The sequence below is a fragment of the Rhea americana genome, unplaced genomic scaffold, assembly GCF_003343005.1.
Source record: "Rhea americana isolate MKP2758 unplaced genomic scaffold, rheAme1 scaffold_292, whole genome shotgun sequence".
NCBI classification, from domain to species: domain Eukaryota; kingdom Metazoa; phylum Chordata; class Aves; order Rheiformes; family Rheidae; genus Rhea; species Rhea americana.
Window position 1 is genome coordinate 775,696 of NW_028186415.1, and position 15,386 is coordinate 791,081.

General features: G+C 34.7%; 1 protein-coding gene across 1 annotated transcript in view; it reads left to right on the plus strand.

Moving 5' to 3' along the window:
- The window catches only part of TUSC3 (tumor suppressor candidate 3), a 137,443-nt gene extending 126,005 nt beyond the window's left edge, over positions 1 to 11,438 (plus strand). Inside the window, exons 8-10 of the mRNA XM_085309148.1 lie at positions 1,482 to 1,556; positions 3,879 to 3,969; positions 11,160 to 11,438. Of these exons, the coding sequence (XP_085165274.1) occupies positions 1,482 to 1,556; positions 3,879 to 3,969; positions 11,160 to 11,175 (182 nt within the window). The 3' untranslated portion in view covers positions 11,176 to 11,438. The remainder of the gene's footprint in view (positions 1 to 1,481; positions 1,557 to 3,878; positions 3,970 to 11,159) is intronic.
- Positions 11,439 to 15,386: the final 3,948 nt, after the last annotated feature.

The window sequence follows — 15,386 nt, forward strand, 5'->3', positions numbered from 1 at the left end:
TTTGCGTTTTTTCAATCTGTGTGTTTGAAATTTAGAAATACCAAACCCAATTCAGGCTGCTAGTCTCAGATTAAGTGTGATGTTAGCATTGCCATTTCTAAATCTTTTTGCTTATGCTCAGTTAATTGAAATTATATAACCGAAATTTATTATTAAAATTTTGGTCTAACATGGAAAATACTAATACAGTCATTGATAGGAATAGTGCAAGACACATTTCTTGATGATTTTGAGTCCTGTATAGTGTTACAGGATACAGATGTTGTTCATAGATGCAGTATATTTGACATATCTTTTTGTAGGTCAATAGAAGTGGCTTCTCATTCTTTAAGTTTTTGGTTAGTCTGTCATCCTCCTACATAGCCCTGGGTAACACTTTAAAAAATTCTTCCTTGTTCAAGATTCAGTTATCTTTGAATATTGAGGTGTTTCTCTGAACAGCTGCAAGTATGTTGCATTATGTTGTCTGATTATGTTTCTTGAAACGTGCACCAAGAGATAAATAAGATGCAGACACAGTTAAAAATACACTGTCTCCTGAGGAATAACAATATCTGCAGATGAAATTATAGAGCAGTGAGGCATCAGCAGACACGGAGATAAAAGAAAATGGTAGGTGGATAGGAGATAGATTATTGTGTGAATAACAGCCACTAAGATAGTCTGTCTTCTGAAATGAAGACTTWCTCAATTAAGCAAAGAACACTGTAGCATGGTACGAATACAGTAGAAAACTATCAAAATATGTGTTGTCCAAATGAAATTCATATTTTCTGAAATTGTGAGATCCCATGATGCACTCCTACTTCAGTATGGCATTCACACATGCCACCTGTTCACTACAGGTGTTAAGCACATTAGTAACCATTGCTTTTTATTTATAATTTCAAATAAAAAATTAAGTGAATGATTTAAGATCTTGCTAGATTAGTTAATTTATCATTATGTACTTGTTCACACTTGTAACATTTAAAATTAGTAAAACACTGAAAGCGACTGAGAACTTTGCCTCTGAGATGTTTTCCTGCTGAATAAACTTAAGCAATACGAAACTAAAAAGGGAGATAATGTCTATCTAAAATCATTTTAATGGCTTTAGTTTGCATCACATAACCAATGAATTAGTAGAACTGTGTGCAATAACACTGAATATCTTCTGGTTCTTTTAGTCTTCATTTTCTAAAATATTTCAATTTCAAGRTACAACATACTGTAAGATATTGGGGAATGGCTGTTTCCGTAACGATCAAAACTGTGTGTCCTGCTCGTGGCATTTGCAGTTTCTTGAATCATCTTTCCTTTCTTACGTAGAATACATAAATAAAAATGTTACTGTGCATTTTTGCCACAGATTATGATGCATATGCAGATTATATATGAGTACTGCTTCATTTTATGAGGGCTTGAATTTGTAGGATGTAYGTTTGTGGCTTTCTTGAGATATCCATACATCTGCTGTTTCCTTGACAATAGCAATATAGATGCTGCAATCACCATGGGAATGGTACTCCTGAATGAAGCTGCTACATCCAAAGGCGATGTTGGAAAAAGGAGAAGTAAGTTACTTAGTACAATGAAGGAAATATTTACACAATTAAAAGAAATTGAAAAATTACAAATGTGTATCTGATTAAGTTTTCAAAAAGTCTTCCTCAAACCAATTTTTACCTTTTGGGGGGTGAAGGTTGAAAGAGTATCAATCTCGTGTAACTATACCTGCATTCACATGAAGTTATAACACTATAAAAATATCTTAAGCATACTTAGCCAAGCTGCTACTTGACACAGTATCTGCACAATGCACAACTGTACAATATGAAGATTTTTTGGCTCTTCAGTTGTATTGCAAGTTAATGAGATAAAGAACAAAAGATTCAAAACATCATTTTCAAACTGAATTTAGGCATTTAAGGWTTTTTAAAGTGACAACATCCAAAGGAGGATGAAAATTATTTTTCTAGGTACAATTTGCCAGTGTCATATGTCTCAGAGGAAAGTGAAAGCCCAACAGGAAGTGTGGTACAGGACATATCTTAATCTGTAATGTCCAAAGAGTCTCAGTTTGAAATGCAAATTTTATATTTTCCTGATTTTTCATCATTCAAAACATTTAGAAACTTTTTTTGCCAATGAATTGCTGAAGCACAAAAATTTAAACTTCCTAATCCTTAAGTTGCCTCTTGCATATTAGGACATAAGTCTACATGAATACTTCTATCAACCTTTGTACCTTTCAAAATATATTTTTTCATAGCCCGTCTTATTTATCTCTTTTCTAATTCTTGAAGGAATTCAAGACCTTTTAAAAGACATCAAGCTTTCTATGCTGCTTTGCCATTCTTTCTTAGTTCAGTTCTTTATTATCGTCTGTGCCGTACACACTGCTCAGAAAGGAATAGCTGACTGTTTTCTGTAAAAGCATTACGTATTTCTTCCTAATTGCTGGTTGAATGTTGGCTGGAGATTTCTGGTTTACAGTGATTTTGTGTTTTTCTTCAATGAGCTGTAGATGTTTAAATTCTTAAATTTTTTTACACTAACTTTGATACCCTTGTCAGAAGAAAAATTCACATGAATTTCATTGAAATGTAATCTTAAATCCTCTTTGACATCTGAGTCTGTGAAGATGGATGTAGTGAAGTAATAGTGGGATGTAGTGCAAATTCARACTGTTCTGCTTATGACTCTGATGTGAATGCTTTCTCTGTACCTGCCTTCCACTGTTTATGCTTTTATTCCATTTATGCACTGTTTATGCAATTTATTCATCCATACATTGAAATTRTATTTGAAATTGATAAAAAATTGTGTATGGGTAGTTTTCTCAAAATAATTGCAGAAGATTTATATTTAAATTGACACATTGGTTTCCATGTATCCAATTTTAATGAAAAATATTTATCATCAGTTTCACTGACTTGATGGTTGCTTCATCTTTGCTCAAAGCCAGCACACTTTTGAAGGGTGAATACTGCAATTAAATAGCAAAGGTTTGACTGAACTAGAAATAGTGAAAGAAGAGAAGCTTTTAAATTCAAATGAGCTCACTAGGACTGAAAGATTATCTTATGTAGATGAGATGCATCTTAATTATATACATCAGCTTGTAAGATAGTGCCTTCCCTCCCCCATCATTGAACAAGCTAACATGACTGAAAAGGTTTTATGCTATTACTACAGAGGTACCAACTGGTGTCAAATTTTATTTGTGAATTTAAGCATTTACTTTCCTAATTTGTTCCTAGCCTGAAAAGGCTCAAAGATCTTGTATCTGGATGCTATCAAAAAGTCTGCATTATTGTTACTTATCTACAGAACCTAAAAATTTATGCTGCTATCAAGTTAAGAGGAAAAAGTAATCTGGCAGCCAACCTTGGATCTTATTACAGTGGAATGTTTTAGCCACTAAGAAATATATAAGGTAATTATTATACTGCTTTCACCATTATGTTAGCCTTAGTTGACTAGAGAGAACATGACTCCATTAGTGAAAGGATATTTTTCTAAACATAATATGTTTTCTGGAAAGAAAAAGCAAATACCTGAAATTACATTGCTTGATACGTATAATTTACAGGGTTATTAAATCCATTATCAGCAGTAAGGTGTTTACATCCACAAACAGTTGAGCTGAAAATTGCTACCATTTTTCTTGAAAATATATTCATACTGACAAGCTGTTTTGTTTAATAACCACAAATATTTCTGCACATGTTTGCAATCCTGTCAGAAGATAGTGGGCATCAGTAGGCAAGGCAGCAACACTTCTGTATTCTATGTCAGAATTCTTCGTAAATGATTGACACAAGTAATATCCTCTGTACACACCCTAGATTTAAATCTTTTATGTGCTAGTAACAAAGTTATTTTCTTTCCAGTAATATGCCTGGTAGGCCTGGGTCTGGTGGTCTTCTTCTTCAGCTTCCTGTTGTCRATATTCCGCTCCAAATACCATGGCTACCCATATAGGTAATCTCTTATTAAATCCTTACTTTAGATAACTTGTTATATATTTTAGTAACTTTATGTGCTTTTAAAATAGCTTTTAGCTAAGAATTTGTTAATTAATTCTTATCACTGAAGTCTATGGGAGCTGAAATAAGCAGAAAGAATGGTGATTCATTCAAGCAAACCAAGAAGATCTGAGAAGCTAATGGGCCTAATATGACTATTACTGTAGACCAGCACTTCTGAGCACAGAACACAGCATACACAAGTACTCCAGGAAAAAATGTAAAAGTAAACAGATGTTTGAAGTTTTAGACCTTTATTAAATATTTATTTGTGTATCTTTATAGCTAAGATGTACATATACCTACAAAATGCAGAGAGACCTTAATCCTTCCTTTCCTCTCTCTTTCTGTGTATATAGAAAACACACAAAAACCAAACCAGGGTATAGTGCTAAGTTCTGATTTATAACTGAAAGTTCACTCTTCTTTTTTCAGCCACACCAGGAGAGGAAAGAAAGGATTAAGGTCTTTCTGCATTTTGTAGGTAGATGCTTTTGGCTGGCAGGTTACCTACAGAGATAGTCTAGACTTCTGATTCACATCATCTTCACATCAGCTCTTCTCTTCTTTTTAGTAGTCTGTCATGAACAGAGATGGATGGCCCATATCATTTTCTCATAATCCTGTTCTCATTTTCAGAAGTACGTGAAAAAGCCTAGCTAGCAGAAGGAAACCAAGAAAAGGTGCAGTCATCAGAGATTCAGAAATTGGGGACTAGGCTACCTAGCAATACAGTGACATTTCCCTAGTCATCAAGTTTGTAGAACAGAACAGAGATCTGTTAATCTTTCTCTTCCAAAGCTTTGTTTTATGTTTGCTGGAGTATTTTTAATGAGGAAGAATCTTTCTCCTTCATACTGTCCATGACAGTAGTTTCAATCCATTAGCTTCTGATCCTATTTGAAACTATGCTTTTCTTCCTTTTGCCTCAGTCTTTGTTCCGTTTTCACCTTTTTTCCTGTTAATGCTCACAGGCAACTAACATTTTATGTATTTTAGCCTTAGTCACTAATAGCTGAGTATAAAATTGAGATAGGTCTTAGTCACATTAGGCCTTAGTATCTATATTTGCTAAATAACAGAGGTTCTGGAGGCCAGTTTAAGTTTTAGGAAAATACCTATCTTTTCTAAGAAATGTCTAGCAGCAGTTGGAGCCCTGTGTAAATTTTAAACTTCTCACTTGATTTCCAAGCTAAGAATGAAGGACATCAAAAAGCGCACGCGCGCACACACACACACACCCCGAAAAAAAAAAAAAAGGAGAGAGAGAGAGAGAGAACTTCTGAATTCTGTCAAAGGTTTAATTTCAAGAAATTTAATTAAAAGTGCAACGCATTTGGAAGAGAAGTGCACTTATTCCTATGCTAAAGCAAGTGAAGAAAAGACCAGAAAAAATCCAGGATGATGCTGTAAGGAATAATTAATCACAAGCCTGTTATAATTGGATATGGCTGCATCATAGTGTTACTATGAAGAAATTATCAGATCCATAAAGCAAATTCTGTTCTAAGGAGCTAAATAGATTCACTATTGCAACTTACTCTAACTACTAACACTCATCAAGTAAATTGATAAAATAATAAACCCTGTGTGGATGCTTGAGAACATGAGAAACATCATTTAATAGCTGGTTCAGTGTTATGAAGTTTTCTTTGGGTTTTTTTGTTTTTAATACTATTGCTCCTGCAGAGTTAAGCAAGATTTTAAAGACTTGCTTGTACTGCCGTAGATTCTCCGTTAATGGGAATCAACTAATCATTCAATCTTAGATCCTCACTCAATATAAAATTGCTGAAAACTTACTAGAACTGATCCTACTACTCCTTTGCTGTTATCAGCTTTCCTTTGCTAGTTTCCAAATGAGGTGTTCATTTATCTGTTCCTTTAAGCATTAAATGTTTGAGGTTTTGAGAGGGTATCTCTTGGGGAGCTCTGACCCCATTTTCTTTAGTGCTATTGATTCTTTGACACTTCAGTATCTCAGCCATGTCATCTTCAGGGCAAATCTCAGTTTGCTACAAAAACAGATGCTGTTTCTTAAGAAGAGAAGGATCTACTTGATTTATTTATATAGTTTGAAAGAATTTTAATGAAGTGAGCAATGCAGAACACTAAAGAGGAATCTAGACCAAGTGTATTAGCTGTGTTTTTCTCCTTTACCCCTTTAATTTCATATCCTGTATTTTAACAGTCATCTGTGCTTTTATACATTCATCTTTTTGTTGCATTTCCTTAGCATCTTCAACAGAATCCCAGGGTAGATATATCTTAAGAGGTGAAATTTGTCCATCTTTTTACTTTCACTGGCTGTTGATTTCACCTTGAAATTATCAGACTTTACATGATACGCATATAGCTATGTGTCATAGCTCCTTCTGATCCTCAGACTGGCAAAGCTTTGCCTTTAACAATACTAACAGCAAGGCATACTAATGACCTGACAGTTAAAAAAAGGAAAAGGAAAAAAAAAATTATATTGGCATGCCTAAAGCAATACTTAAAGAAAACAGAAATTTTAATGCTATATACACACAATCACAAGCATCAGCTTTACTGTCCTATTTTACAGAAAGTCAGATAAACTAAATCACTTGTATACTCTGTCACTGAGCAACCAAATAAGTCCTCTGTGAAGCAGCATGCATTGATAAAAACTGAAAAAGCAACACAACTTGCTGTTCATCTTCTTTCTCACCACTGACCTGCAGGTCATGAAGATATATCCAAAGATGGATGAAAATAAATCATGAATCAGAGACTGGAGAAGGACTGTTACTTCCTTTTCTAATATTCATAAAACAAAAGACTAGTAATGCTGTTATTTCCTTGACTCTAGTAATGCCATTGTCATTGTTCTTTTCAGTGACAGACAGTGAGGGGTCCAGAGGAGTCCTAGATTAAAGCACAGGTCTAACAGGTCTATAAATGGGCTCTTTAGGGAGCCCATATGGATGTGGGAGGGGGAAAGCAGCACTATGTTTACATCTTTTCCATCTCCTATAGACATTTCCCAATTAAGTTTTTGACTCTTCTTTCCATATTATATTTTTTTCCAAAAAGCTAGGGTTGGATTTTTTTTAAAGGGTAATGAATATGCAGGTAAAATACTCTTATAAATGCTCAGAATGGGAGAGATGATGCAAAAACTGACAATAAGATGCACTCATAAATGGAGGTCTTCATGGAAGTTTCTTCCTGAGTAAATGGAATCACGATGGATACTTWTCCAACATGTAACAAATGCCTCTCCTACAGCCATTTGTATCATGGCAAGGTGTTTTCATGCTTGTACTTACCTACATTTTTAGAGAGCAAGATGGAATTTTTGCTGTTGCTAAAAGTTTTRTTTTAATTGCTATCATTGACTGTTGAAAGATATCATATTTGGTTATCAAGGAAATGTCAGTTTACTTGGTGAACATTTTTCCCTCTAAAATGCTTTTTGGGAGGACTTTTCCACAACTGAAGATTTTCAGTGATTAAGTTATACATTAACTATAAATTAAGTGACTGAGCAATAAAATCTTATTTTAGCATAGATTTTTTTTTTCTGTCAAGCAACTACAAGAGAAGGACAGAGAGAATATTCTTAAACATATACCAAAACCATGAACTGTAAGYTAACTTTGTCAGTCAGGAAAGAGCTTGAAATTACAGTGGAAAGTTCTATGAAAATTGCACATTTAGGCTATTGCAGTCCAGAAAGCACACAGAATATTGAAAAGAATGGGGAGAGCCAGTTAAAATGATTAAAATATCAGTGCAAAAATTTTTGCTATTTTTCTTACTTAAATCAGACCTCTTGAAAGAAGTTTAAGTATTTCCCAAGACAATAATTCTTTTGCTTGACATTGATTTTAGATGACAGATAGTTTGAAGGCATTATCATTAAATTCAAACGTTAACCAGCTTCTATAAGAGCAGCCTCGCCATTTTGGCTAGGGAGAGTTAGGAGCATAAATATTTTTAGCATGAGTTTCTTTAAGAAGACAAACAGATAAAAGTGTTATCCATTATAGACTGATGTCAAAAAAAAAAAAAAATTTTTTTGATCTTTGACTGAAATTTGCCACCTGATCTTTGTTGCCTCTTCTAATTTGTTTTGTGGGTGAATTTCTTAGAACAATTTCATTATTTTCAAGATCTCTAATTATGCTTTCAAGCCTACATGCCTCACCATTTGCAGTTTTTTAAATCTGATTTTAGATGATTTGCATACCTGAAAATGTGAAGTTTTCCTGTAATTTTTCATTAAGTTGCTTTCGGGTTTTTTGATAAGTGCAGTTAAGTGTACTTTGTAACCATTATATCTGGATGCTGTTGAAAAGGTAATATGAAGAGTCTTTAGTTAGATAATAAAAAATAATCAGTCTTTCAGAACTTGGTAGAATAGAAAAATACATTATGTGTTGACTAACAGAGAAGAGAAACTAAGCTCCAAGAAAGCATATTAAATAAGGGACRGCTTATTTTCATCAAAGAAACATAAATGTTAACTCAGACATGAAGTATTTGTTTATTGCTTAAATAAAAACAGCGTGCACCAAGACAAATTGCAAGATGCCCTAAAGTATAAAAWTCCTCTCATACACCATATATACCATGAGAAACGTGAGACTCATAATTAAGTTCATTTCAGAAAACAAATAATGTRTAATTGTATAATGCTGTATAATGCTGAGCAGTTGAATTTAAATACAAGTGAGTAAAACTGAATAGTTGTTTCTTTAAAATCTAAGTAAAATGTTAGTAAATAGAACAAATGGTTTCTGCAGACTGATGAAATKAAATTTATTAAGAAACCTGAGTAATACTAACAGCTTTTTAGATGTTATATTATCCATATTGACTTCATGTAAAATTAAATTGATTCAGTTGAAGTTTATTGACTGAAAAATCTATTTCTAGTAAATAGTGAAATTTACAACAAATCTGTAATACTACGCAAAAGCGGCTATCTTCAAATCTGAGGAAATTAGGATTATTCTAAGAGATAAGAGAACAATAATATACATTTGTCAAAACAATGCCTCTTAAATTTACTGTTTTCTGTATTCCTTCCCCCTAATTTGGCTAGGCAGTGTGTTCTTCAGAAGGAAGCTGCCCTGTGAAACGCAAGAGGAGACAGCTCAGTCTCCTCTGCTTGCTCAAACCATCCAACAACATACTGAGTTCATGCGTATCCACAGACCTCCACATTCCCCTCTATATAGGGCTTCCAAGTTCAGTGCAGGTTTCTAGTCCTTTAAAGAATAGCAGAACTGAATTTTAGGGTGTTTTGCATCACAGCACAGCTCTTCAGATGGCAATGCCCTGTGTCAAACCGCATGAATGCTGTTCTGCAAGTAGGACCTTCTTTGTGTGATTACCACTTGTAACAACCTTTATTTCCACTTTTATGGCTTTCTTGTAAGTCTTCTAGCTTTACAGTTTACTCCTATCTCCTCTACCTAATTTGAGTTAGTTGTTATCTGAAAGGCCACACTTTGGCCATCATTTTCTGTTCTGTTTTCCCTGGCTTTCTGTAATGGGATATGATGGGGCTTTTTGTTTGTTTGTTTTCAGATCTACTCCAACATAMATTGTCCAGTTTGTCATTGTTGATTTTACAGAAACCTTTCCTTCTCCCTCCCTTTTTCTGTTATTCTTTCGTTTATGATTTTGGGAAGAAGGGGTCTCCTCCTGTCTCCTCCCCTCCTCTTAGACTTGTTTTATAACTTCTACATAGTTTTAAGCATTTACCTTATCTCATGTTCTGTAGTATTTCTTAAAGGCTAAAGATCTGCTTACAGACAGAAAGTAAGGAACAATAAAAATGGCGGTGGCAAGAATCACACATATATTTACAGTATTGATGACTATTTATCTTTCTCTACAGTAAATCTTCATGCCTTTTAGCTGTAATCTTCAGCCCTTCACTCTTCCCCCTACACACACACACACACACCTTTTTTCACTACCAGTGTTCCTCTTCCCCTCTTCTTTTTCCTATACATGGTCTTATATCTCTAGCCTTGGTCTAGATTATCTTTTCTTTCTTTTTTTTTTTTTTTTTTTTTTTTTTTCTGGGGGGGGGGGTTGGTCTTATGTGCACAGCATTCTCCTACTTCTCCATTCAGCACCTTACAACTTGCCTCTTCATGTTGTTGCTCTTGATGGCTTTTGTTTTTCAAACAAATCAGTTCACCCTCCAGCATCTAGCAAATTGCCATCTGTTTTGCCTTGGTTTATATGTCTTGCCTAGTGAGCTTGTCAACATTTTGCAGCAGGAAACATCTTTATATTGGTACTGTCTTTTAAGCTTATAGTTTTGTATGGATGTTTTGTAATGATTAAGCAGTTATGCCATGAATAGAAAAGTGATAACTTACTGCAACGTCTGTATGCTAGCACATTATTGATCTGTAAGGAGATGAAAGATCTTTTATGGAAAGCTAGAGGCAGTGAAGTTAAATAAACTCCTCCTTTCAGGCCTTCACAGAGCTCACACTACAGCCATACTCAAAAATTCCTCTGGTTTCCCACTCCTCACTTGTAAGATAATTCTACTTTTGGTAAAGCATTTGGAAATCCTTAAATGAAMGTTATGGCAAGCAATATATATATGTATTTTTAAAGTATGAAGTTTTGTCCCGGGAAAAGAAACTGCAGTAGGTATACAATGATGCAATACCATCTGACACTTCTTTGCTTATTAAAACATTAAGAATTTAAGTGTCTGCAGTGCTACAGACCCTTGCTATGTCCTCTAAACTCTCCTCACTCTGGAGCCAGTTTAACARTGAAGGAAGAATGTTTTAAATAAATCTGAAACATCTCCTGGGAGAGGTGGTTCTCAATTTAAATAGTAAGAGCAGATGCAGAACTTGATTGAAGAGAACAGATGTTTCAAGTACRTTTTGCTTTTTAAGTTTTTTTAATAGGAAAATTTAAGTTTCAGTCACTCAACTTTTATTTATTTTGATAACTTTCATGCTTGCTTAGTAATTACTTAATGGGATATAAAAATTTAAGAGATCATCACACAAATGTTGAATGAATTTCAAATGAATGTTTTGAAGTATGTATTTATTCTGTTAAAATAATTGCAATGCSACATTTTATATGCATTTTTCAGCACTTAATCTTTTTTTTCCTCCTTTTCAGCTTCCTAATTAAGTGAATTCAAGAGGGATTCATTTAGAGCTGTTTCCTGCGAAGATAAGCTGTTACTGATATTATCTGCTTACCAATGTTACATGTATTCAAGAATCTTTTATTGGTCTATCTGTTTTTGTGATATATTATATAGTATGCTGATAGACGAATGCAGTTTTATGCAATGAATGCTTAATTTATAAAAACTTACAGTAAACATCCCATTGGGAAATGTTGAATACAATATACTCAGTGCTCAGGAGTTTAAATAAAGTTCATTATAATGGGTGTCTGTTCAAGCCTTCCTCATTAGAAGGAGTCCAAAGAGTATTAAGATTTTCCTACTGAAGTATGTTCTAAGGTTTTGAGACACGCTTTAGAAACTGAACAAAATGCCATGCTTTTTTCAACTACTGTTAAGAGAAATACTATGGTGAGAACCATAATTTGGGAACTACATGCCTCTTATCACCTCTTTACTTTGAAACTGTAGAAGTTCAGGGAACAGTAAGATTCTGCTCAGGATTTTTAAGAGGTTGTACACTAACCATGCTGTGAAGGGTCCCCTCCAAAATTCCCCAAAACCTTTGGCAGCCGTGATGCTTCCAGAGATGGTACAACCCTGCATGCTCTTAGCTGCAGTATAGACAGTAGGTGGACTCAGTACCTGGAGTACACCTGGTACCTGGAGCAGTACAGTCTGTTCAGGCAACATTCATTTTTATCAAATCAGCTTACAATTAGTCAAACTACTTAATAAACATATTTAAGATTCCGGGTCAATATTTTTTGAAGATTTAGAACATACTTATAGTGGTTCCCACACTTAGCRATGTTTGGATTGATATGGAACAAACATCCTGTCAGTATCCGTGCTGGGGTCTATTTAAGGTGTTTAATGCAGTCTCTGATCACCTCAAACATGTTGAATCACTAATATAAGAAATTCTAGAGACTTAATCTCATTTCTCGGGGGGGGGGGGGGGGGGGGGGGGGGGGGGAGGGGTTTCCCCACTCTGACTCGGCAATATTAAGAGTGCATACATTCTGAATTCGGGTCCTCTTTCACACCAAAGGATGTTATTCAAAATGGTTTCTGGAATCTTGAAGTCAAAAAGGCTTAAGATTTGTTCCCAATTTAGTAAATCAGTTTTGCACAGAAGTTTAAACAGACCAAGACTGAGCCTCTGTGGTGACAAAAGGGCTGGGGGGAGGGGAGGCAGGAGTTTTTTAACCCATAACTTTCTTATGGCCTTAGACGTATTGAAAAGAATGAATTATCCTGAACAATCTTTATAAACAAGTACATGTGAATGTATTGGAACAGGAGTTAGAGCAATTGCTAGTTTTCTGCATTCACACAGCTTTGTGAAAAGCTGATACAGGTATATATAATATACCACTTTTGTAGCTGCTCGTATCTCACACATTTTGTAAAATGCTCACAAACCTTAGAGTACGCCTAYAGAGAGTATTTGGTGTGGTTCAGGAGACAATAAGAATCACATGCTACTCCATCTCAATCTTACTGACTTGTTTTTTGGGGGGGATTTTTTATTTTATTTTTTTTAATTGGGAGGAGGGGGAAACAAACTGACTTTCAAGGCTTCTCATTCCAAGCTGTTTCCCAGGTACTAGTTCACTGTCGGTGGCACCAGCAGTTTCTTCTTTGTGTTTTTTTGCTATATCACAGGTCTTAAAGTTTTTGCATGAATCTAACTGATGTTTGAAGAAACTCCCCAGTTATTCATTTGTTTTGTTAAACTTTAATAGTTATTTTAACTAAATGTTGATACAATGACACATGTAATTCCAACTGTTAAAGGAAGCTTTTGGGTGCAAATCGAAGGATGTATAAATATGAAGGCGGAGATAAGCATGCATCTTTTAAGGTACACAGATTCTAAATGAAAGGAGTATGGTGCTGGGAAGCTTGATGACATTTTTCACTAGAAATTTGCAGCAGTAGACACCTTCAGACTTGTAAAAATAAATAAAAATCCATACATGAGGATCCAACCATAGAGACTTATAGCCACAAAGCCTTAGGACTCATTTTGCTAAGAAAGTTTAAAAATTCACCAATCTCTCCAGTCAAATTCAACTACAGATATTCTCTAAAACAGCCAAATGAAATTCTACCCAGCTACACACAACATGAACATACTTAAGGTTCTTTTGAGGATATAGAACCGACCTCTGCAGTTTTCTGGTAAAGCAGAGTCACATGCAGAGTCAGGACCCAATCCTTAAAAGGTTTAAGATGCCTTTAGAATACATTAAAACCTCTGGCAGTTTATTCTTCCAGTTCTTTATGTGCATAAACTGAGTATGAATTTTACTCTTTATGGTTGTAGTACTGAATAATCAGACTCAAGAAAAACTACCTGGAGCTTTTATCTCTGATGAAAATGTAATATAGATACCTTCTTGCATACTCCCTCATACTGAATGATGATTTTATACATTTGTTGAACTTTTTATTTTTTTTCTTGTTTCTTTACCCAAGAGAAATTGCTTCCTCCCACCCCTGGCATCTATCAGAGGGAATCGATCATTAGACTCCGTAAAGGCTGAATCCATAAAGTCCCATCACTGGGCAGATCTGGGCCTCCCCAGGAGTTCTTAATTAAAAACTTAACTTTCTGAGCTCTGACAGCATCRTGCTAGAGCCTCTCAAATCCAAGAGTAGAGGTTCACCTGCAGTTCTTATCTGAACAAGAACACTATATGTTCTCTGAGGTGTGGATACATGCTGGAATAAGAGTTACAGAAGCTCAGAATTCATTGGCTGCCACGTGGTAAAGCAAATGTAATATCATCCATAAATGAAGGTTAGGTTAAAAGACCTGGTCTTTTGCTTTCTCTCATCATTGTCATATAAACCTACCATCTGCAGGGGAACGGAGCTTTGAAGAGTGTTTAACTGTATTTAATTTGATTTATCTGTACCAAAAATTATAATTCCATGTCCTACATTCAGCCCAATTGGCTGTAGTATTATACAAGGTAACACTATAAGAAAAAAAACAAAAGCAAAACATGAGTTTCCTTCCTTCTGCATCAGTAAATGTATGATGCTAAAAGATTCATCTTACCATATTTTCAAGGGAGATTTGTGATATGTGCTAACAATAGATCAATACATTTTATTTGAGATAGTAACTTCAGTAATCACTAAATTGTCTGTATCTAAGAGCACTCAAAGTAAATATTTTGTATTTAGCCTTTCCAACTTGTATTTTGAAAAAGTGAAAAAGTAGAACAGTAATGGAGTAGTCTCAGAAGTTCCCAAGTTGGAAAGTTTTGTTTCATCTTCTAATAGTTATGTTTTTACTTTAGAAATTTTACTCTGGAGAGGAGGAAAAAAAGCCTCGAGGTAAGTCATTACTGAGRTGCGCTTCAGGCAGAGAACTGTGAAATGTATGAATTTGTCTAGGCTGTAGTGCACATACTTCCATAAGTATTTGTTACCCTCTGGTAGCATTTGGTGCAAAAGTTTCCTTCTGCACATTTAAGGATAGAGAACAGGAAGCCTTATATTATGMAAAAAAAAAAAAAAAAAGCCTGTTAGAATCCTAAATAGGATTAGTATGTATTAATAATGTATTTTCATTAGCAATGGAGTCATTTTGCCCAGAAGAAAATATAACCTTTTATTTCTTAATTGAAAATATTTTCATTTGTCATAGCTAGTGGAAGCTATTGTTAGTATGAGAATTAGATTTTAGCTATTCCTTGCCTTTTTTCCAATGATGACATTCACATGCGTATTCAAGAGGGCTACTACCACCACCACATTTGCTGCTAAGTAATAACCTACCTAATGTCAATATTGAGCTGGTTTGGCCATCCATCTCTGTCACTAAAAAGTCCTCCATATTTAAGGTATTCAGAGCTTGGAATAACTTCACCTGATACAGAATAATTTTACCTAGTTCAGAATAGTTTTCAGCCTTTCCTTTTCCCCTCCCCCCCCCAAAAAAAATGTACAGTCTAGGTACCACAGATTCAGATGGAGCGTTTTAGTATTTTTTGTGTTTTAAATTGTTGCCTATTCAGGCAAGTCTTAAAAGAGCAAGAAAATTAGTTTTAAATGGCTACATAGATTTAATTAAGTCCCAAACAACTTAATTTGCTAAACATCATTTTACTTTTAGGCAAGACTATACRCAGTCCCAAAATCTGTATCCCCATCCAAGCTCCTGTTAGGAGATATCCATGTTTTCTCAGGAA